Source organism: Lactuca serriola, chromosome 4 (genome assembly GCF_051521515.1).
Source record: "Lactuca serriola cultivar US96UC23 chromosome 4, Lser_US96UC23_V15, whole genome shotgun sequence".
Lineage (NCBI taxonomy): Eukaryota > Viridiplantae > Streptophyta > Magnoliopsida > Asterales > Asteraceae > Lactuca > Lactuca serriola.
Window position 1 is genome coordinate 37,377,526 of NC_136411.1, and position 25,182 is coordinate 37,402,707.

Sequence of the window (25,182 nt, forward strand, 5' to 3'; positions counted from 1 at the left end):
AGGTTGCATGGAATGGACTCGCCGAGTTCGATGAGCAGACTCGGCGAGTAGCTTGAAGATTAACTGGGACTCGTCGAGTTGTTCTTCAGACTCGGCGAGTTGAGTCGGGGTGGCCCCGCGATTCTTCCAGGAGTAACTCGTCGGGTCAAGGAAGATACTCGACGAGTAGATAGGGAATCCCAGAGAGTTGGAGGACGTCTAGACTCGCCGAGTCGCCATGGTACTCGCCGAGTCCGGTCGAGTTGACCGTTGACCGTTGACCAGAGTTGACCTAAGTCTGACTTCTTAGGGATAGTCACACTTAGAAGATATAAGTGTTAATGAGATATGTGATGTGATAGGGAGGTTGTAGCTCGTCGGATTGTGCACGAGTGATTTCAGGATTTGCTAGCTTTCAGCATTCGCGAGGTGAGTCTTCTCACTATACTGTACCCGGAAGGGTTTGACTGTGTGACCGGAAGGTCAGGTATGATATGTGATATGTATGCTATATGTGGTAAGCTGTTTGTTATATGTGCTATGTATGTTATGGGCCGGAAGGCGATTATGTCATGGGCCGGAAGGCGTTGTGTTGATGACCGGAAGGTCAGGGCCTGGAAAGGCGTATGTGCGTAAGTTGTATATTGGGGAACTCACTAAGCATTTATGCTTACAGTTGTTATGTATGCGTTTCAGGTACTAGCGAGAACCGTGGGAAGGCGCCGGCGTGATCGATACACACTGAAGAATGCTTCTATGATCTTGGGATTTATACAATTTGTATTTTATATGACACTTAAATTATTTATGTCTTGTTTTGAATTGGAATACTTTATTTTTTTAAAAGAAAATTTTGTTTGAAAAATTTGCGTTGTTACACGTTACCTCACTCACCCTGCTTAGGGTTTAGAATTTCTAAGCATATGAAACTTTTGAGTGACACTTTGTATTAAGATAGAGAGTTTTACATTATTAAACATAGAGTAAACCCTAACATACAAGTACTAGTTGAGCTGACCGGTTTGACCCGTTGACTTTGACTTGACCAGAAATTGACGGTTGTCACAGTTATGTAGAACGCTAGTTGTCTTTGTGACTCTTGCATGTACGATTGGCTTGAAATATACCCTAAGACTGGGGCCTCAGAGTTGGGTTCATAGTTTTATGTTTGGGTAGAAAGAAACCCTAAGGTTGGGCCCATGATTGTATGCTTAAGTTGAAAGAAACCCCAAGGTTTGTCCCATTATTATATGGTCGGGTTGAAAGAAACCCTAGGGCTGGGCCCCTGATTGTATGTTGGGTTGGAATATACCCCAGGGCTAGGCCCAATGATATGTATGGTATGTGGTATTTTGGGTAATTTACTAAGCTTTGTGTTTACGGTTTTTTGGTTTAAACGTTTTCAAGTACTTCCAGTTTCAAAAGAAAGAACCCGGCTTGAACGCAGTGCATCCCCTGTGGATTTATTCCACAATAATTGTTTATGATTTTACTCTGATGTTTTGATAATACTTTTGCTTTGATCGTCTTTTGGGATAATGAATGAATGGTTTTGACTTATTTGAAAATGAAAATTTTACTCGGTATTTTTGGGACTTTACATTATTAAAGGAAATACATACAAAATATTAATTAAAAGGACAAAATCGTCTTTTAAGATTTTCCTAGGACCAAAACCACGGTAATTTTTTTAATTTTGGGACTAAGACTATGGAAAATTTTTGATTGTAGACTCTCAATGCAAGTCGGAAACTTTTTGGATACTATCCACAATTTTTGCAAACCACATGGACCAAAATTTCAGTTTTGTCTTACTTTTATTTTATTATTAATAATAAATTATTTTTTTTACATTTTATTAAATTTATTGTGCATGTGATAATAATAATAATAATAATAATAATAATAATAATAATAATAGGTGGCTAAATTAATAAAAATTGCAATTAAAAAAAAATTAATTTTGTTATGAAATATTAGTTTGTGAATAACCATTGGATTCTCCATTTCTCCCATAACTCCCCATCATTATTTAGCATTAGTAACAACCATTTCAATGTATTTTATAAATGTAATAATACACCATCATAATGTGCATTCATATTATAGCTCATCTTTCATCTTATTTGGATAGTATAAATAGTGAGCCATATGTAGTAGGAACTTGATGATTTCATCACAAGTATTGGAATAAATGTTCTCTCTACTCTTATTTCTTTCTTTACTTTATAATTTATATTGTTATTTGATCATATTTTATAACACGTTATCAGCACAAGGCTCTACCATAGAGTTCCAACTTCTTGTCGTTCTTGTCGTTGTCAGGTATATATATAATTTTTTTTTCAAAGTTCATATGTATAGTGCTCACAAGTTATATAATGCTCACAAGTAATTTTATGATACTTCTTAACTAACAATCCTCAAATATACAACTCTTTATTTTGATTAGTACTTTCACTATGGCAAACCTTAGCAAACTTGAGTTTATGGCTCTTGACATTAGTGGAAAAAATTATTTATCATGGATCCTTGATGCTGAAATCCACCTTGATGCTATGGGGGTTGGAAACACCATAAAGGATGTAAATCCTTTAAATGAAGCATCAAGCCAAGAAAAGGCTAAGGCGATGATTTTCCTTCGCCACCATCTCGATGAAGGATTAAAAGTTGAATACCTCACTGTCAAAGATCCAGCTGATCTTTGGAATAATCTGAAAGAGAGGTATGATCATCAAAAAACAGTGACACTTCCTAGAGCTCATTTTGATTGGTTACACCTTCGGCTGCAAGATTTTAAATCTGTGAGTGAGTATAATTCAACCATGTTCAAAATTACTTCCCAACTAAAACTATGTGGTGAGACTATAACTGATGAAGACATGCTAGAGAAAACCTTCTCTACTTTTCATGTCACTAACATGCTCCTGCAGCAGCAATATCGTGAGAAAGGTTTTAAAAAATATTGTGAATTAATCTCATGTCTTCTTGTGGCTGAACAAAATAATGAGCTCTTAATGAAAAATCACCAATCACGTCCAACTGGTTCTAGTCCATTCCGTGAAGTGAATGCGGCATCATTTAACAATAACGACCGTGGGTCTAACTGTGGTCGTGGTCGAGGTCGTGGACGTGGTGGAGGCCGTCATAATAATCTTCCCAACAATAATAATAATATAAGTAACCACCAGAAGTGGGAAAGTAACAAAAACCCACATCCTAATGATAAAAGTGGTCAAGGCAAAAAGAAAGTTGAAAATGTTTGTCACCGATGTGGAATGACCGGTCATTGGTCGCGTACATGTCGCACTCCAAAGCATTTTGTTGATCTTTATCAAGCTTCTCTAAAATATAAAGAAGGAAAAAATGCGGAAACAAATTTTGTTCAAAATTATTTTTCCGAAGATCAACTAGAAATGGGACATTTGGATGTCGCCGATTATCTTGCCTACACGGAAGGGACAAACGGTGCTATGGATGGCGATGGAAGTACCCAATTTTTCCCATAAAAGGAGATGGATATGCCATATCATGAAATTGTCGGTTTTCTAGTATCATTTTATTTTTGCATTATGTTTGTTTAGAGTCATTGTCATGGTCAAGAATAATATGTAGTTTTGTTTAATGTCTTTTATGATCTTTATGTCATAGTCGTTTCATGAGAAGAGATCTCGATGATTCTTCTCAAAATAATAATATATGAATTTATTTCTCTAAGTTGAATATTTCTTATTTCTTATTATTTTTATTATATATTTTTATTTTGAAGAGAAATATGGACATTCGCAAAAGAAATGAGGAAGATATATGTCTTGCAGACAGTGCAACAACACATAGCATTTTTAATAATGAAAAATATTTTGCTTACTTATCAATTGGAGAAGCAAATGTTAATACAATAACGGGTAGTGCAAAAATGATTGAAGGCTCCGGAAGAGCGAATATCATATTACCACAAGGGACAATAATTACAATCGGAGATGCATTATTTTCATCAAAATCACCAAGAAATTTATTAAGTTTTAAGGATATTCGGTCCAACGGATATCATGTTGAAACAACCAATGATGGTGATAAAGAGTATCTCAATATTACAAAAATGATATCGGGTAAGAAAAGTTTTTTGGAAAAATTACCCGTATTGTCCTCCGGATTATATTATACAAATATTAGAATGATTGAATCTCATGCTATTGAAAATAAAAGGTATGATAACATCTACAAAGTTTGGCATGACCGGTTGGGCCATCCCGGATCAGTTATGATGCGCAAAATAATTTAAAGTTCAAGTGGACATTCCTTGAAAAGCCAAAAGATTTTTCAAGCTAATGAATTGTCTTGTGTTGCATGTTCTCAAGGAAAATTAATTTCCCGTCCATCATTGAATAAAGTTGGGTATCAAAGTCCTAGTTTTTTAGAAAGAATTCAAGGGGATATATGTGGACCAATTCATCCACCATGTGGACCATTTAGATATTTTATGGTCTTAATTGACGCGTCAACTAGATGGTCACACGTGTGCTTGTTATCTAGCCGTAATCTCGCTTTCGCAAGATTACTAGCACAAATAATCCACATTTTCCCGATTACCCAATTAAGAAAATTCGACTTGACAATGCTGGAGAATTTACATCACAAGCTTTTAATGACTATTGCATGTCGATTGGGATAACTATTTAACATCCTGTTGCATATGTTCATACACAAAATGGTTTAGTTGAGTCGTTAATCAAACGCCTTCAATTAATTGCAAGACCATTACTAATGCATTTTAAACTTCCTACATCGACATGGGGGCATGCAATTTTACATGCGGCATCACTTATACGAATCAGGCCAACTAGTTATCATAAGTTCTCCCCTATTTAATTGGTTTGCGGCCATGTACCAAATATTTCCCATCTAAGGACGTTTGGATGTGCAATTTATGTACCCATTTCTCCACCTCACCGCACAAAAATGGGTCCTCAAAGAAGAATGAGAATTTATGTTGGATACGAATCTCCATCTATAGTAAAATATTTAGAACCATCAACTGGAGATTTATTTACAGCTAGATTTGATGATTGTCATTTTGATGAATCAGTTTTTCCAACATTAGGGAGAGAAATAAAGAAGTTGGAGAATAAAATCTCTTGGAATGAATTATCACTTTCAGTTTTAGATCCTCGTTCAAGTCAATGTGAACTTGAAGTGAAAAAGATAATTCATTTACAAAATATAGCAAATCAATTGCCAGATGCATTTACTGACCCTAAGAGAGTAACAAAGTCTCATTTACCAGCTGTAAATGCTCCAGTTAGAATTGATATCCCAGAAGGAAAAAATACAACTACAAATGAATCAAAGGCAGGCCTGAAGCGTGGAAGACCAACCGGTTCCAAAAATAAAAATCCTCGAAAACAAAAGGGAGCAAATATAATTGATGGTCCAAAAGAGAAAACATAATCTTTTGAAAAGATTAATGAAGCTCTAGAAGAGCCCAATGACATAACAAAAGAAACTGGGATACCTGAAAATTATGAAAATGAAGAGATCTAAATAAATTATGTCATGACGGGAATAAGATGGAACCGAAATAAGATAGAAGTCGACGATAATTTTTCATATCATGTTGCATGCGAGATTATGGAAGAAAATGAGGATCTTGAACCTAAATCTATAGATGAATGTAGAAATAGAAAAGATTGGCTAAAATGGAAAGATGCAATCAACAAAGAGCTTAATTCTCTTACTCAACGAAATTTTTTTGGACCTGTAGTCCGTACACCAAATGGAGTAAGACCAGTAGGACACAAATGGGTATTTGTGCGCAAAAGAAACGAGAAGAATGAAGTCGTGAGATATAAAGCAAGACTTGTTGCACAAGGTTTTACCCAAAGGCCCGGAATTGATTATGAAGAAACATACTCTCCTGTGGTTGATGCAATTACATTCCGTTATCTAATAAGTCTGGAAACACAAGAAAAATTGGAGATGCGTCTGATGGATGTAGTTACCGCCTATTTATATGGTTCACTTGAGAATGATATTTATATGAAAATCCCAGAAGGGTTTAAGGTGCCAGAAGCACAAACTCCTAATTCTCGTGAAGTATATTCGGTAAAATTAAATAAATATTTGTATGGATTGAAACAATCTGTTCGTATGTGGTTCAATTGTTTAAGTACATTTCTTTTAAAAGAGGGCTATAAAAATGATCCATTAAGCCCATGTGTATTCATAAAAAGATCCGGATCAGAATTTGTGATAATTGCTGTTTACGTAGATGATTTGAACATAATTGGAACTCCTGGAGAATTGGAAAATGCCACTTCTTGTTTGAAAGAAAATTTTGAAATGAAAGATCTTGGTAAAACGAAATTTTGTTTGGGTCTTCAAATTGAGCACACCAAAAATGGAGTTTTTGTACATCAATCTAGTTATCTAGAAAAGGTGCTTAAAAGGTTTTATATGGATAACTCACATCCATTGAGTACCCCGATGGTAGTAAGGCATATATATCTTTTGCTATAAACTTCTTGGTCCCGAAGTACCGTATCTTAGTGCTATTGGTGCACGAATGTATCTTGCTAATAATACGAGACCTGATATATCTTTTGCTGTAAACTTATTAGTAAGATATAGTTTTTGCCCAACAAGAAGACATTGGAATGGAGTCAAACACATTCTTTGATATCTTCGAGGTACAATGGATATGGGATTATATTATTCTAATTCATCAAATGCGGAGTTAATTGGTTATGCAGATGCTGGATATTTGTCTGATCCACACAAAGCTCGATCCCAAACAGGTTATTTATTCACTTGTAGAGGTACCGCAATTTCTTGGCGTTCTGTTAAAAAAACTTTAGTTGCTTCTTCTTCTAACCATGCAGAGATTATAGCAATTCATGAGGCAAGCCGTGAATGTATTTGGTTAAGAAATTTAACTCATCACATTCGTGAGAGTTGTGGTCTAACTTTTAACAGGAACGTTCCAACCATACTATATGAAGATAATGTGGCTTGTATAGCCCAATTCAAGGAAGGGTTTATCAAAGGAGACAGAACCAAACATATATCACCAAAGTTTTTTTTTACTCATGATCTTCAAAAAGAGCGTGGCATCAACATCCAGAAAATTCAATCAAGTAACAACTTGGCAGATTTGTTCACTAAAGCGCTCCCTACATCCAAATTTGAAAACATGGTATGAAATATTGGAATGCGACGCTTTAAGGAAGTCAAGTGATGTGATGATCAGGGGGAGTTGGAAACATATTGTACTCTTTTCCTTAGCTATGTTTTTCCCACTGGGTTTTCTTAGCAAGGTTTTTAACGAGGCAATTGTTCCAAATATCTATTATTAATCATGTACTCTTTTTCCTTAATAAATGGTTTTTCCCATGAGGTTTTACCTATTAAGGTTTTAACGAGGCATGATACAATCGTCATTCAAGGGGGAGTATTATGAAATATTAGTTTGTGAATGACCATTGGATTCTCCATTTCTCCCATAACTCCCCATCATTATTTAGCATTAGTAACAACCATTTCAATGTGTTTTATGAATGTAATAATACACTATCATAATGTGCATTCATATTATAGCTCATCTTTCATCTTATTTGGATAGTATAAATAGTGAGCCATATGTATTAGAAACTTGATGATTTCATCACAAGTATTGGAATAAATGTTCTCTCTACTCTTATTTCTTTCTTTACTTTATAATTTATATTGTTATTTGATCATATTTTATAACAAATTTGTGACTAAAAGCAAACAATTGTCATGATAAGCCAATGTGTGACTATATGTATTTTATGCTTGCGATTTAATTTTTTATGTATCACTAAAAGCTAATAGTGGTCACTTTTTTTAATGATTTTTATTAAGTGACTATATGATATTATATGTCACGATTTAAAATAAATTAATGTAGCTAAAAGGTAACGATTTGTGACACCAATTAGAAAAACAGATGTTATAAGTATTATTTAGCGACGGTTTTAACAATTATGTATCACAAAAAGCAAATAATGGTCGTATTTTTTTCTTTAAATTTTTTCTATATGTGACTAAATGATATCATATGTCGCACTTTAACATAAATGAATGTGGCTATAAGGTAAACAAAAGTCACATTTTTTTGTTTATGGGTTTTCTTTATGTGACTAAATGAGATAATATGTCATGCTTTAACATAAATTAATGTAACTAAAGGGTAAGCAATAGTCACAACAAATACAAACTAGCCAAGGTTAAAAATAAATTTTTCTTACTTTATATGTGACTAAAAGGTATGTTATAGTCATATTTATTTGTTTTATATGCATCACAAAAAAATAGCAAAAAACACACTAATAAATAAATTCTTGTCGCAATAGAGACACCTAACGCTACTTAATTAACGAAAATTTGTGTCTAAAAAGTATTTACGGCCACATATTTGATAAAATCTTTGATTAAATCCATACAAAATAGCCACACATTTTTATGCTACAGTTACAGTTTTAAATGTTGAATGTCAATTTGGCGATAAAATACCTAGGGTGTCACGACATACGGTCATACTTTAACGAAAAAAAATGTGACTATAGGATACGGTCATTTTTTAGGCTTTAAAAAGGGAGTTGATCTGTACACAACAATTTTTCTCTGTACACAACAATTGGTGCTTTAAAATGTTGTATTGTACAACTATATAATGCATCAATTTTTGTGTCTGGCAAAAAATTGTTGTGTACGAATCACTCCCCCTTTAAAAAGTGTGACTGTAAATCAAAATTCCTATAGCGACTGCCACCAACCTCCACCACCGGACTTTACCAGAAAAAAAATGTGAAAACAAGTGTGAAAAATGATATCTAGATCTACTATTAGAACCCATTGTTCTAATAGCATAACCAATTGTTCAAGGAGCAGTCCTCCTTTACATTAGGTGATTGTGTCATGATTTCAGTTGGTACTTCTCGAAGCATATCACAAAATACAGTTTGTGTTTTCAAGATGTGTTTTCTTGTAATTGAGCAACTAATTCGACTTCTTTTTTTATTTGAAGACCGAAAACTTGAATCAAATAATCATGTGCGTACCTCAAAGGGAATGGGATGAATCGAGCAATTGAATGATGACAAACAACGAAACCCCATAATATTTTTCCATTTTCTTCTTTTTGTTGATTTATCCCACTTTTGGATTCATTCTCATCGTCTTCTTCATCATCATAATCACCAACATTGATGATGACATACATCACAAGAGATGCAATTGGCCCCATGTTTGCCATGTATTGTGAATGTAATCCAAGAAGAGCTCTCAAAGTAGACCCTAAAAGACTCAAAGGCAGAGGTAAAATCTTGGTTTGAACTACCTTCATAGATTGAGTAAAAATGGATTCTGTCACACCCCCAAACCTGAACGGCGGAAACATTCGGGGGCGGAGGATGTCATGTACAGTACCATAACAATTGAATAGTAAAGAAAGTACACACCACCATAATATATATTTGAAAAGTTTACATGATTGTTGTATTACATGTTTCAAAATTCAAATACAATATGATGCTCCAGAAGATGTTACTAACGCCAGAGCATTAGTCCCTAAAAGTAGATGTTAACCTGGTGTTTAGCGATTCCCTGAGAATACAAGTTATTTCAAAGAAAAAGTGTCAACAATTAAGTTGGTGAGTTCATAAGTAGATATTTGTGTAAAAGTATGACATTCAAAAGTTCATGTTTGTTTTCCAGAAAATTTGATATTTTCTTATAAAATGAGTTATGAATCGTTGTTTGTATGAAATGAATGTATTGAACCAGGAAAAACCTATATTTTCCTAAAAGTGAGAAGCAGTCATAAATGCCCAAGACTGAAACTTTTAAGTAAATATGTCATACTTAAAATGATGATGTATAGTTTTATTAGTAACCAAAACTATAGGAAGCTTGTATTTTCACGTAAAAATAACAGTAATATTACTTTTCCTGTAAAAACATAATACCATAGTAATTGTATATCCTGTGAGTTTTCATAACCGTACTATGATGGATTTGCCTGTAGCGATGCTCTTCAGACGTCGAAATGTTATGACACTTGTCACCCTTAACCTGCCAGTCCGGTTGTAGCTAACAGTCAGGGTGTGGGATCATCAGTCCCGTATAGATCTATACACATTTATCACGTTCTCCGGACAGAGACTCTGGTTATAAAACAGGGCTTTCTTGTATACCTTGATAGGTACGATGAAAACGAATGACTCACATATTCTCAATTAAGTCATGTATTTTGAAATGTATATGTTTATGTCCAAAATGATTACCCTTGTCATGATATGTTATGCAAACAGATAAATAAAGCATGTTATTATTAATAAACACATTTCATCCCGAGAGGGTAAAGGGGTGTCGTAAGATGTGTTTGCATGCCAATGTTTTCGTATGATAGTTATAACAACAGTATGAAAAGTATAGCAAAAGATTGATGTTTTTCACACGAGTTTAACCGTGTGTTTACTTGTATCCCCCCCCCCCCTAAAAGTGCTTAAAAGCATTTAAAAGCATTTGAAAGTGTGGTCATAGGGGTATGAACTCACTTGGTAAGAATCACAGTTTGAAGAAGATGATGATTAACTCGGGCAGCACTTCGACTGGAAAGAAGCAAGTTTCTCGGGAACTTCAGAACTTTGGGCTTCTGTCAGGGCTTGGATACGTAACCGGGGTGTCGGGCTAGTCTCGGGATGCTTAACACAGAGTATAAGTGGGAGACAGGGTAGAAATGAGCAGCCAAAACCAAAGCCCTCGGTTTCTATTTATAGGGTTCATTTTTGGGATTCACGTCGTGAACTTGGGGAGGTTCACGTCGTGAGTTTTGATCTAATCCCTCCCGTAGACTCGACGTCTAATAGCCCGAATCTGGCACACATCAGTCACTAACTCACGTCGTGAACTTCTGGCTCACATGTGAGTCTGGCAGTGTAGGGTTTTGTCCCGAACTTCAGAAATGCATCTCTTGCATACAAGTTCTGATTTTGATGTTCTTTATATCCACGCGTAGGTGAGATTATGCTCTACAACTTTCATTTAGACTCCGTCGGATAATTTTGACTTTATTTTTAATATTATATTTTTAACAGGTCGGAACTGGAAAAGTCCGTTAAAAATCCATAACTTCTTCATCTGACGTCCGATTTTGTCTGTTTTTTTACCATTGCATCACTATTGTTGAGGTCTTTGATTCTCGTTTAGGTTGTGTCGGCTAAAAGTCTCTCAATCTCTATTTCGAGTTTTTAGCTGTCTAGTGTTGAATCTGTAACTTAGAAAAATCATAATTTCCTCACACGAAGTCAGATTTGGACGTTCTTTTTATGTACGTTTACGGTTTAATGACATCTACGACTTTCATTTAGATACCTAGGGCTAAAAAGTATTTTATTGAAATTTCACGTTTTATACTTAATAGTGTTTTACAAGTTTTGTTGCGGATCTCCCATTGGTTATAACTTCTTCGCTATAACTCGGATTTTAGTGTTCTCTATATTTTTGAAAACTTTGTTACGATATCTACCACTTAGTACATTCGAATTGAGATTTTTGAACATCTCATTTTTTTACGCTATTTTTATTATCAAAAGTAGGTTACAATATTTAACTTTAATTCATTATATTGACCTGAAATATCGGGTTGTTACAGAGTCCAACAAAAATCACAGAGAGTAAAATTGGAGTAAAACTACAACCAAAACCAAATCCAAATCAAAAATTGCAACCGTAGCTACATACTCTTTTCCTGAAGCAAGTGGTGTTGGACTTCACGACGCCATTGAATGGTAAATATGAATGTAACATCCAGAAATTCAGGTAAGGCTATTTAGCCCTTCTCCTTTGTCAAAGTTGTCAATTTTGTCCCTTGAGTGAATTTTGTGGCAAATGAGTACACGGGGCGTACTGGGGAGTATGTTGCGCGTACTCATGCGCTTAATTTGGACGCGGACTCGCCTGGGTACAATGGGCGTACCCAGGGTTACGCTGGGCGTAGAAGGTCCAGATGCAAACCCTAATATTTGGCTTGTGCACTATATAAGGGATGCTAAGGCTCATTTCTCAGCCTCCATATGAGATAGTGAAACCCTAAGAGAGCCTTCATTCGTCCCAAAGTGTGTGTGTGAGTGTGTTTTGAGCTAAAAGTGCCTTGGTGTGTTAATGAAGAATAAGGAGAGGAGCTTGTGGAGGTTAGAGCTTGAAGTGCAAGTTTGGATCTGAGATCCTCAGAGGAAGGAGCTTCATCTAAAGGTATAAAGTTCAAAACTTTCCTCTTTATTTTAGTTTGATGTTGAATGGACCATTTCTAGGGTTAAAAGTCCCAAAGGCGGAGACTTTATGAGTGTAATGAACTCCATGGACCTAGATCTGTCCCATTTCAGTGATATTTGTGTTATAGATCCATAAAAATCCCAACTTGGTCGTTATTATGGGATCATGCTTGAGTTATGAGCTTTCTAGGGTTGGAAATGGAATGTTATGGGTGTTAGTGACTTGTCCAGCCATGCAAAGGCTTAAATACACCAACTTTATGGATTAAGAGGCTTAGAAATGGTCAGATCTAGAAGTTAGACGTGTGTCTTAACTGTTTAAGACCTTAAGACCTTAAGAGTCTGAAATTGGGAGTTACGCAGGGCGTAATCCCAGTACGTGCAGCGTAAGGGGTCATATACCCCGTTTCTATGAGGACGTCGGGTACGCCCAGTGTACATGTTTGGTACGCGTAACATAACCCGGAGAGTTGACTTTTAGGGTTTGTTCAACTATAAGGTCTTTGAGCCGTGAGAGGGGTAAAATGGTCTTTTACCCTTCTCATAGTACTAAGAGAGGGAATAGTCTATCCTTGAGAGATGTATTGATTAAGAGTGTTTATTTCATATGATTAGGCGGAGGCTAGACCAGATTTTTACAGAGTTCGAGATTACCAAGTTAACCGAGGTGAGTCTTCTCACTATACCTTACCTAGAGTGGTAATTAGAGTTATGTGACAGAGTATTTGTATGTTTTTGCATGATGTGATTTCTATGTGGTTTATGCTATGTATGTTATAGAGTTTACAGAGTTAGGACAGGAAGGTCCACAGAGTTAGGGCCAGAGGGCCCACAGAGTTATGGGACTGGAGGATCCCACTGAGACACATTGACCAGAGGGTCAAGCAGAATTATAGCCTCGAGTGGCTAATATGTGTTGTGTGTGGTATTTTGGGGAACTCACTAAACATTTATGCTTACAATGTTGTGTTATGTGTTTCAGGTACTAGTGAGGATCGCGAGAAGGCGCCGACATGATCAGTACACACATGAGGAGCTTTTATATATTATGATCTTGGGATGTGTTTTTTTGGATTGTTATGTGATACAATGACATTTTTATAACAATTATGAATGAAAGTGTGTTTTTAAAATGTGAAAAATTATTTGAAATTTTTGGGTGTTACAAGTTGGTATCAGAGCCTTGGTTTGAGGGATTCGGATGCACCTTCGGGCATATCTGAACTCAAACTGAGGATTTGAGAGATTTTCAAAATAAAATTCACAAAATTTCCCCAAGAGTAAAAAGTTTTTGAAAGAGCAGAGCAGAGCAGTGTGTACGATCAGCCAGCGCCCGAACGGTGATTCCCCAAAATACCCTTACATTATGAGTTAAGAGATATGTTATGATATGTTATGCATGTTAGAGTAGGCTAGGTATTCTTATTAGGACTAGAGTGGCCTGATTTGTGATGCCTTAGCCAAGGGGATTTGTTGCTAGGAGATGCTTGAGAGTGAATAGATAGCAGCGAGGAGCCTATGAGAGATCTGCTAGAGAGTAGACTATACATAGAGAGAGTAGAGTACTTGGGACTCGGGATCCGAGGAGGAGGACTTGGGGTGAATATTGATGCGGTGTGGACGGTAGTATTAGGCCCGTACTACCGAAGGCATCGGATCAATGCGTAACCCAAGTAAGAATCCTTAGGGTACCAGGGATCGAGTAGGAATGGGATATCGAGTGTGTGTATAATCGAGCGAGTCTCTAATATCTTGTGTTGTATTTCAGAGAGACATCATGGTTGGGACACGCCACACACCTGAGAGTAGCGGTGTTAGCGATGAGGAGATCCGCAGATTGATTCACGAGGAGGTGGTTGCTGCCATCCGAGCTGAGATACCAGAGATGTTTGGGTCTATCAAGACCACCCTGATCGAGACTTTTGATGAGCGTTACACCGCTCTCACTGATGTTGCTGTTGCTGCGGCCACCGCAGCTGTTGCTGCTGCGAGGCCACAGGGGGTGACTCGTTGTTGTACCGAGAGTTCAGCAACACGAAGCCACCAGAGTTTGATGGGACGCAGGATCCAATCGCTGCTATGAGATGGATTTCTGATATTGAGGGATGCTTCTATACCTGTTCTTGTCCGGAGCATCTGAGAGTCCAGTTCGCGCTGAACCCGCTTCGCTTGGGAGCGAAGGACTGGTGGAAGTTTGCGACATCGCACTATTCTTCTGCAGAGCTTGCTGCGGTGATCTGGGAGAGGTTCACCGCTATGTTTCGTGATGAGTACGTTCCCTCGGTGGAAAGGGAGCGTTTGGACCAGGATTTATTGACCCTCAAGCAAGGTACTGAGTCTGTTACAGTGATCACCAGGATGTTTCATGAGAGGGCGATGTTCTGCCCTGAGCACGTGTCTTTTGAGCAGGCACGCATGAGCAGATATTTGAGCATTTTGAGGAGAGACATCCGCGAGTTCGTGGCGAACTCGACATACCGTACATTTTCTGAGCTCCAGGAAAATGCACGGAAGAGGGAGATTGAGCTAGAGACTCAGGCCAGGGAGGTGACGGAGTCTCAGGGAAGGGATCGGCGACCGGCACAATCCCAGCCGGCTGCCAATCGGGCTACGCCCGCCGATTCGAGATCAGGGAACCAGAAGGGCCGCACTTGTGGCAAGTGCGGTAAGAGTCATGAGGGGGTGTGTTGTCACACCCCCAAACCGGAACGGCGGAAACGTTCGGGGGGGGGATGACTTCATGTAGTACCGTAACAATTGAATACATAGTAAAGAAAGCAATATAACCATCATATATATAATTGAAAGTTTACATTGTTAAAAGGTACATGTTCAAAACCAATTACAATATGATGCCAAAATATGAATTTAAACTGGCGCCGCAGCGTCCCTTCTTCAAAAGCTGTTTGTTACCTGTAATTACTGAATCCCTGGGACATACAAGTAGTTTTGAAAGAGTAGATCAGCATTTTAAGCTGGTGAGTTTCATAAGTATTAACTGACAATGTTTGTATGAACTAAAATGAAATGTTTTGTTTTTGTTTGTTTGTTCCTAGAGAATCCCATATTTTCTACTAATATAAATGTAGCCTTCTATCAAGACCAATGTTTGTTTCTAGAAAATTAATGTTTTTCCGTATGTGGGTAGTGGTTTAGAAGTTCCAAAATTGTATCACAATAAGGTTTTTCATGCCAAAAGTAGTTAATTTATGAACGTATAAAATTGCCAACACGTTTGGAAAAACCCCGTAAATCAACGTGTTTTTAATACTCCATGTGAGTTTTATAACCATGCTACTGATTAGAAATGCCTATACACAACGTTCTTCAGGCGTTGGAATGTTCTGACGTTTGTCACCCCAAATGGTGTACTGTAGCTAACAGTCAGGGCGCGGGGTTGTCAATCCCGTATAGATCTATACACAAACACCATGCTCCCCCTCCAAGGGATTCTGGTATATAATACAAGACTTGAAATGTGTACTCGAACGTACGTGAAGTTTAATGTCTCACAAAACTTAGTATAAAACAGATTTACGTATGAAAATGTTCGTTTGTTCTTGTATATGAATGTATCTCTTTGAAATAGTGTTTCTAGTACGAAAAAGTTCATGATGTTCTCGTAAAACTATACCTATTACAGTTTTCTAAAAGTGTGTCTCGACTGTATAGTAAACCTTAGTGAAATGCTCACTTGTTATGAAAACTATAACTTTTGTAGTGCCAAAAATGGACACATATACATACAGTATAAGCAGAGTGTTTGATTTATATATATATATATATATATATATATATATATATATATATATATATAACAACATTTTTCATTTCCAAGACAAGATGTTATCGTGATACATTTTGCATACGAAAGTTTCCCTATAATAGTTATAAATCACATATGATTCCATTGATAAAAAGTGTATAATGAATCTTTATATAACACACGATAATAATCGTGTGTTTTACTTGTATTCCCCCCCCCCCCCCTTAAAAAGCCTATAAAAGCATTTATAAAACATTTAAAAGTGTGGATTATAGGGGTATGAACTCACTTGAAAGATCGAAGAAGGCGAGATGAAAACTGCGCAGAACTTCGACTCGAGAAAGCGGATTTTCTCGGGATTCTCGGGAATCTCGAGAGCACAAACGACCTTCGGGACTTGAGCGAGGAAACCGGGGCTTTGGGATAACACGTGCACGGAAAACAAGGCAAAAACGCAAGAAAGATGAGAGGAATTGAGCCATTTCTTCGGAACCCTCACATCCCTTTTATAGGGGCTGGAACTGCCTCGGTACGTTGGGCGTACGCGTGCATCATGCGTGACCGCCTCCTCGACTGCCTCGGAGCTTCGGATGGGACTGGGCATAGCCTCGCATAGGGGGCAATGTGGACGATCCGAGGCCTAGTCCTCGAGTACGCTGGGCGTAACTCGGATTGGCCCGGTGACTCCTCCTTCGGATAATACCGAAATTTGATTTGAATTTATATTTTTATTATTTAATAAACTTCAAAAATTCATATCTTCTTCATAAGAACTCCGTTTTCGACGTTCTTTATATCCACGCGTAGGTGAGACTACGCTCTACAACTTTCGTTTAGACTCTGTCGGCAAATTTTGAAATTATTTTTATTATTTATTTTTAAAAGGTCGCGGTAAGAAAATTTCGTTACAAATTCATAACTTCATTATCCGACGTCTGTTTTTGCCAGACTTTTTACCATTGAAAAACCATTGTCGAGACCTTCGATTCTCATTTAGGTCATTCCGGCCAAAATCGATCTCCGTTTCGAGTTTTTAGCTATTTGTCGCTAAACCGAACTTGGAAAAATCATAACTTCCTTATACGAAGTCAGATTTGGGCGTTCTTTTTACGTACGATCACGGTTTAATGACATCTAACATAGTAGGTAATTAATTAGAGACTTTTGGACATTTTATTTTCGAAGTTAATTTCATTATGTCAAAAGTGGTTACAATACTTGACTTTTTAGGTCATTACATAGAGTTGAAATATCGGGTTGTCACATGTGTAGGGCAGGGTCTTGCTACAAGTGTGGCAAGGAGGGGCATATGGCCAAGGATTTCCCCAAGGGGTTTCAAGTCTGTTTTCACTGCAACCAAACTGGACACCGGAAGGCCGAGTGTCCGCAGTTACGAGGATCAGCTCAGGGAGCTTCTCAGGGATCTGCCCCTGCTGCTGTACGAGCTACGGAGAGTTAGCCGGTGAAGGCCGAGGCGCCGAAGGCTTGCGGGAGAGCCTTCCAGTTGACAGCGGAGGAGGTCCGCGCAGCGCCTGATGTTGTGGCTGGTATGTATTCTTTCATCTATTTATTTTGAGTTATGGTGTTATGCTTATATTATGATATGCGTAGGTACATTTCTTGTGAATTATGTACCTGCTTTGGTGTTATTTGACTCGGGTGTGAGTCGGTCTTTTGTGTCGTTGGCTTTTAGTCAGCACATCAGTATCTGTCGGGAGGCGTTGAGTCGACCTTTGCGAGTTTCCATAGCTGACGAGAGAGTGGTGTATGCCACTGATGTGATTCGAGGATGTGTACTCGAGATCTTCGGCGTTGAGTTTCCGATTGATTTCGTCCCGATTGCTATGGAAGATGTATGTGTCATCATGGGCATGGACTGGTTGAGTAGATTTGGAGCGGTTATCGACTGCGAGCGACAGCTGGTGACCATACGAGACCCTAGCGGGGGAGTTCTTACGGTTTATGGCGAGGGTACCCGTTCGGGGTCAGCATTTTGTTTAGCCGCTAGAGCGAGGCAGAGTCTGCAGCAGGACTGTAGTGGGTTTGTGGCTTATGTTGTGGATACGAGAGTTGGTGGAGCGAGACCGAGGTCGGTCGATGAGGTCCCGATAGTGCGTGAGTTCCCGGATGTTTTCCCGAGGAGTTGTCGGGTGTTCTTCCTGAGAGGCAGGTGGAGTTCTGTATCGATTTGGTTCCGGGGGCAGTGCCTATCGCCAAGGCGCCCTATCGCCTTACACCTCCAGAGATGCAAGAGTTATCCTCGCAGCTTCAGGAGCTGTTGAGAAAGGGGTTTATACGGTCAAGTAGTTTTCCGTGGGGAGCGTCGATCCTTTTTGTCAAGAAAAAGGATGGTTCACACTGGATGTGCATTGATTACCGGGAGTTGAACAAGCTGACGGTCAAGAACCGTTACCCCTTACCGAGGATCGACGATTTGTTCGATCAGTTGCAGGGAGCGTCTTGGTTCTCCAAGATTGATTTGAGGTCTGGATATCATCAGATGAGGGTACGTGATGGGGATATTCAGAAGACAGCGTTCAGGACTCGTTATGGGCATTACGAGTTCGTGGTGATGCCTTTCGGGCTCACCAATGCACCGGCGGCGTTCATGGATCTCATGAACAGGGTGTGCAAGCCGATGTTGGATCATTCGATGATCGTGTTCATTGATGATATATTGGTGTATTCGAGATCCAAAGATCAGCATGAGGAGCATTTGAGAGAGATCCTCGGAGTTATGAGATTGGAGAGGCTTTACGCCAAATTCTCCAAGTGCGATTTCTGGTTACGAGAGGTCCAGTTTCTAGGACATCTCGTTAACCAGAATGGGATACTGGTCGATCCAGCCAAAATTGAGGCGGTGATGAGTTGGGAGGTGCTGAGATCCCCTTCAAAGATCCGGAGCTTCCTGGGGTTGGCCGGTTATTACCGGAGATTCATCCAGGATTTCTCCAGGATTGCTGTTCCTCTCACCAGACTGACCCGGAAGGGTGTGGCTTTTAGTTGGGGCCCGGAGCAGCAGGCCTCATTCGAGACACTTCGCCAGAGATTGTGCGAAGCCCTAGTGTTGGCCCTTCCGGAGGGAATGGAGGACTTTATGGTATATTGTGACGTGTCGATATCGGGACTGGGTGCGGTGATGATGCAGAGAGGGCATGTGATAGCATACGCATCGAGGCAGCTGAAGCCTCATGATACGAGGTATCCTACTCATGATCTGGAGTTGGGGGTTGTGGTGTTCGCCCTCAAGAGATAGCGTCACTATTTGTATGGGGTTCGGTGTACCATATACACGGATCACATGAGCTTGAAGTATCTGATGGATCAGCCCAACCTGAACATGCGTCAGAGGAGATGGTTGGACGTGGTAAAGGATTATGAGTGTGAGATCATGTACCACCCGTGCAAGGCTGACATGGTAGCAGATGCCTTGAGTCGTAGGGAAGAGAGTGCCCCATTGCAAGATGTTTGTTTGAGGTTGACAATGATGACCTTGGTGTTGGACACCATTCGGGAGGCCCAGGTAGGGGCCATAAGACCAGAGAACCGCAAGCGAGAGCGGGTGATCGGACAGATATCTGAGTTCATTGCCGATAGCCGGGGGCTTATTATGACATCCCCATTTTCACGGCCATAAAATACCGATTTTGTTTATGCTTTATAAAAATCAGAGTAATTCTTTTAATAAAAATGTTGCGGAATTTGTTCCCAGTAAAACATGATAAATACGTTATCAAGGCATTTCCGAGGAAATGTATTTTTTTATTCATTTTAAAACATTTGGGATGTAATCGTCAATACAGAAACATAAGCAAAAACATAACTTACTTTCATTTACACTAGTGATCTACATCTCTTTAATCTCTCAGTGTAATATGACTTCATATCAACACCTGTGATATAAATAAACTGAGTGGGTCAAGTTGGGAAACCTGGTGAGTACATAGGGTTTTCAACCCACAATAATATAATTATTATGTTTAATCATCAAACAATTAAACAATCAACCCAATTACCCATCCTCATTATCTTCTTTATTCTTAAGGATCTACCCTAAGAACCAGCTATTCCTCGTTCATTTATTCCTAAGGATCATCCTAAGGAATCGGCACGAAGTCCATCGTTGTCACGGTTTACACAACGGGAACTAAGTCTACATAGTCGCCAGGGCTTAGGCACTAAGTCTGCATAGTTGCTAGGGTTTAGGCATCAAGTCTGCATGATCACCAAGGTTTAGGTATCAAGCCTGCATGATAACCAAGGTTTAGGCATCAAGTCTGCACGATCACCAGGGTTTAGGCATTAAGTCTGCATGATCACAAGGGTTTAGGCATCAAGTCTGCATGATCACCGGTGTTTAGGCATCAAGTCTTCATGATCACCTAGGTTTAAAGTACACCGGGTGAACACATCGTTCACAACACCTACAGGTTGCGAGCCTGCTAGTGTTCCACTGGACTGTCTAGAATAGTCCATGGTTGTCATCCATATTCTGTTGAATGACGGGGCCATCGTTTGGGAAAAGGCTTCTCACATCATCCACCTCTCACCCTCACCTCATGATCTATAACACCTCTCAACTCATCATCCAACTCATATTCCATCTATTACATCTACCCATGTTTTACCCCAACATTATCGTAGATATAAAATACATATATAGTTTAAATCATTTAAAACATGTATACAATTGTTCATATAGCATAGACAACAAGTACTTAGATAATATGCACACATAGCACGTAATTTATATAAAATACTTCATATCTATGTGTAAGAGGAAAGTAACTATGCACTCACCTGGTAAGGTGGTGAGTCGGCACTCGGACAACACTTCGTTACTCTTAAAACAATTTTCTCGACAAAACCTAATATCGATATGACTAGGGTTTAGTCTAACGTTAACTGCGACTAATTAATAGTCTAACTATTATTATTATTATTATATAAGCGTTAAATAACACTCAATATAACTCATAATAATAGCCCAAATAATTATTTTAAGGTCCTAATAATATTACTATAATTAATTAGAAGCTATATTAAAAATAGCGTAGGTGTAGCTCACTTACAGCGAGTTTTTCGCAAAACCGGGCTTCACTGGATCAGCGTTCCCGAGCCGAAAGGCTCTTTTCTCGGAGCCTTCGGGCGCTCCGGGGCTTCCGCCTCATGCTAGGGAGTTACCCTAGACTTTGGGGGGTTAGGGAGGCTTAAAGAGAGAGTTTAGAGAGAGAAAGAAGTGAGGAAAGGTGTGGGAAATGCAGGAACCCGACACCTCTATTTATAGGCTGAATTCCTGATGGACTCGCCGAGTAGGAGGACCTACTCGCCGAGTTGGGGCATGTGGCAGCCTTCTGGGGGGTGCCACGTGTCTAATTCTGGTGGTGCCACGTCACCCGCTATCGCGTATCAGCCTTCAAACTTAGAAAAATCATAACTCTCGCATACGAGCTCTGTTTTCGACGTTCTTTTTTTCAACGCATAGATAAAATCAAGATCTACAACTTTCATTTAGACTCCATTGGCTAATTCTCGACCGATATTTAACAGTAGGAGGTGTTTAGACTGTTAAATGAGCGCGAAGAATTCATAACTCCTTCATACAGACTCTGTTTTCGTCTATCTTTTTACCGTTGAGTTCCTATTAATGAGATCTTCAACTCTCATTTAGGTCGCGTAAGCCAAAAACCGCTCGAACTAAAATTCGAGTTTCGGGTCGTGCACTGCTAAGCCGAATCTTAGAAAAATCATAACTTCCTCATACGAAGTCAGATTTGGGTGTTCTTTTTATGGATGTTCTCTGTTTAACGTATACTACAACTTTGGTTTAGATCACTAAGGCTAAAAATTCATCTATCGTAAATTCACTATTTACGTCTCCCGGTGCTGTGTCGGTTTTGCCGAAAAACTTCGACGGGCCATAACTTCTTCGTTATAACTCGGATTTCGGCGTTCTTTATTTGTATGGAAACCTTGAGACATATTCTACAACTTTGTTAAGATTACTTATTCTAAATAATCTTTTGTTGAAAATTTGTTTTTGACCCATATTATCTCTAAATTGATTAGCCCGGATCTACGGGCGTTACACTTATGACCTTCCAGGGCCGGATTTGGGTGCCATTTGAGGGCGGGGCACGTCCCATTTTGATGGAGGTTGCGCACAGGTCGAGGTTTTCGATCCATCCCGGGCCACTAAGATGTATTTGGACCTGAAAAGAGACTATTGGTGGCCTTGTATGAAGAGGGATGTGGCGTGGTTTGTAGACAGGTGCTTGACCTGTCGCAGGGTTAAGGCCAAGCATAAGTGTCCACATGGCAAGTTGCAACCACTTGAGGTTCCCCAGTGGAAGTGGGAACAAATTTCCATGGATTTTATCATCAAATTGCCGAGGACTACGAGAGGCGTCGATGCAATTTGGGTGATCATCGACCGGCTGACAAAGAGCGTTCATTTTCTTACTATCAGTGAGAGCTCTTCCGCAGAGAGGTTGGCAGAGGTGTATGTGAGGGAGGTGGTATCGCGGCATGGTGTACCGATCTCGATTGTGTCAGTTCGAGATGTGCATTTCACTTCCAGGTTCTTGAAGAAGTTCCATGAGGAATTGGGTACTAGGCTGCATTTCAGTACCGCTTACCACCCACAGACGGACGAATAGAGTGAGCGGGCGATTCAGACGCCCGAGGACATGCTTCGGGCATGTGTATTGGATTTCGGAGGGAGTTGGGACACGTATTTGCCTTTGGTTGAGTTTTCCTATAACAACAGCCACCATTCGAGCATTGGTATGCCTCCCTTTGAGTTGTTGTATGGGAGGAGGTGTCGGACTCCCATCTGTTGGGGAAAGGTAGGGCAGCGAGTGATGGGCATCACTGAGATAATGCTTCAGACGATAGAGCAGATACAACAGGTTAGACAGAGGTTGTTGACGGCCTAGAGTCGCCATAAGAGTTATGCGGATAGGCGTCGATCCGAGCTCGAGTTTCAGGTTGGAGATTTTGTACTCCTGAAAGTGTCTCCTTGGAAAGGAGTGATCCGATTTAGGAAAAGGGGCAAGTTGGGACCCCGGTACATTGGACTGTTTAGGGTGATCGCAAGGGTGGGCAAGGTAGCATATCGATTGGAGCTACCTGCAGAGTTGAGCCAGATTCATGATACCTTCCACATGTCTCAACTGAGGAATTGTATAGCCGAGGAGTCGGCAGTGGTGCCGTTGGAGGATATCCAGGTGGACGCGGGGTTGAATTATGTTGAGAGACCGATCGCGATCTTGGACCGGAAGGTCAAGGTTCTGAGAAACAAGGAGGTGCCTCTGGTTCAGGTCTAGTGGCAGCATCAGAGGGGGTCCGAGCTGACTTGGGAGACGGAGTCAAAGATGCAAGAGCAGCATCCAGAGTTGTTTTCGGCATGAGACTTCGAGGGCGAAGTCTGATTCTAGTGGGGGAGAATTGTAACATCCCAAAATTCAGGTAAGGCTATTTAGCCCTTCTCCTTTGTCAAAGTTGTCAATTTTGGCCCTTGAGTAAATTTTGTGGCAAATGAGTATGCGGGGCGTACTGGGGAGTACGCTGCGTGTACTCATGTGCTTAATTTGGACGCAGACTTGCCTGGGTACGTTGGGCGTACCCAGGGTTACGTTGGGCTTAGAGGGTCCAAATGCAAACCCTAATATTTGGCTTGTGCACTATATAAGGGATGCTAAGGCTCATTTCTCAGCCTCCATATGAGAGAGTGAAACCCTAAGAGAGCCTTCCTTCGTCCCAAAGTGTGTGTGAGTGTTTTGAGCTAAAAGTGCCTTGGTGTGTTAATGAAGAATAAGGAGAGGAGCTTGTGGAGGTTAGAGCTTGAAGTGCAAGTTTGGATATGAGATCCTCAGAGGAAGGAGCTTCATCTAGAGGTATAAAGTTCAAAACTTTCCTCTTTATTTTAGTTTGATGTTGCATGGACCATTCCTAGGGTTAAAAGTCCCAAAGGTGGAGACTTTATGAGTGTAATGGACTCCATGGACCTAGATATGTCCCATTTCAGTGATATTTGTGTTATAGATCCATAAAAATCCCAACTTGGTCGTTATTATGGGATCATGCTTGAGTTATGAGCTTTATAAGGTTGGAAATGGAATGTTATGGGTGTTAGTGACTTGTCCAGCCATGCAAAGGCTTAAAGTCACCAACTTTATGGATTAAGAGGCTTAGAAATGGTCAGTTCTAGAAGTTGGACGTGTGTCTTAACTGTTTAAGACCTCAAGAGCTTAAGAGTCTGAAACTGGGAGTTACGCGGGGCGTAATCCCAGTACGCACAGCGTATGGGGTCGCGTACCCCGTTTCTGTGAGGACGTCGGGTACGCTCAGCGTACATGTTTTGTACGCACAACGTAACCCGAAGAGTTGACTTTTGTTGGCTTTTAGGGTTTGGTCAACTTTAAGGTCTTTGAGCCATAAGAGGGGTAAAATGGTCTTTTACCCTTCTGAGAGTACTAAGATAAGGAATAGTTTATCCTTGAGAGATGTATTGATTAAGAGTGTTTATTTCATATGATTAGGCGGAGGCTAGACCAGATTTTTACAGAGTTCGAGATTACCGAGTTAACCGAGGTGAGTCTTCTCACTATACCTTACCTAGAGTGGTAATTAGAGTTATGTGACAGAGTATTTGTATGTTTTTGCATGATGTGATTTCTATGTGGTTTATGCTATGTATGTTATAGAGTTTACAGAGTTAGGACAGGAAGGTCCACAGAGTTAGGGCCAGAGGGCCCACAGAGTTATGGGACTGGAGGATCCCACTGAGACACATTGACCAGAGGGTCAAGCAGAATTATAGCCTCGAGTGGCTAATATGTGTTGTGTGTGGTATTTTGGGGAACTCACTAAACATTTATGCTTACAATGTTGTGTTATGTGTTTCAGGTACTAGTGAGGATCGCGAGAAGGCACCGACATGATCAGTACACACATGAGGAGCTTTTATATATTATGATCTTGGGATGTGTTTTTTTGGATTGTTATGTGATACAATGACATTTTTATAACAATTATGAATGAAAGTGTGTTTTTAAAATGTGAAAAATTATTTGAAAATTTTGGGTGTTACAATGAAAACCCGATGAAGATTAATGCGGTTCAAGCTAATGGAGTCGAGAA

The 25,182-nt window shown here is 39.6% G+C and overlaps 1 protein-coding gene across 1 annotated transcript; it reads left to right on the forward strand.

Annotated features, from left to right (window-relative positions):
• The first annotated feature begins 2,441 nt into the window (after nt 1-2,441).
• Nucleotides 2,442-3,488, forward strand: LOC145098231 (uncharacterized). Its single transcript, XM_079035889.1, has one exon. The coding sequence runs from the start codon at nt 2,442-2,444 to the stop codon at nt 3,486-3,488; it is 1,047 nt and encodes a 348-aa protein (XP_078892015.1).
• Nucleotides 3,489-25,182: the final 21,694 nt, after the last annotated feature.

Bases quoted from the DNA above. Each gene is read 5' to 3' on its own strand.
- LOC145098231 (XM_079035889.1), top strand. From the start codon at position 2,442: ATGGCAAACCTTAGCAAACTTGAGTTTATGGCTCTTGACATTAGTGGA.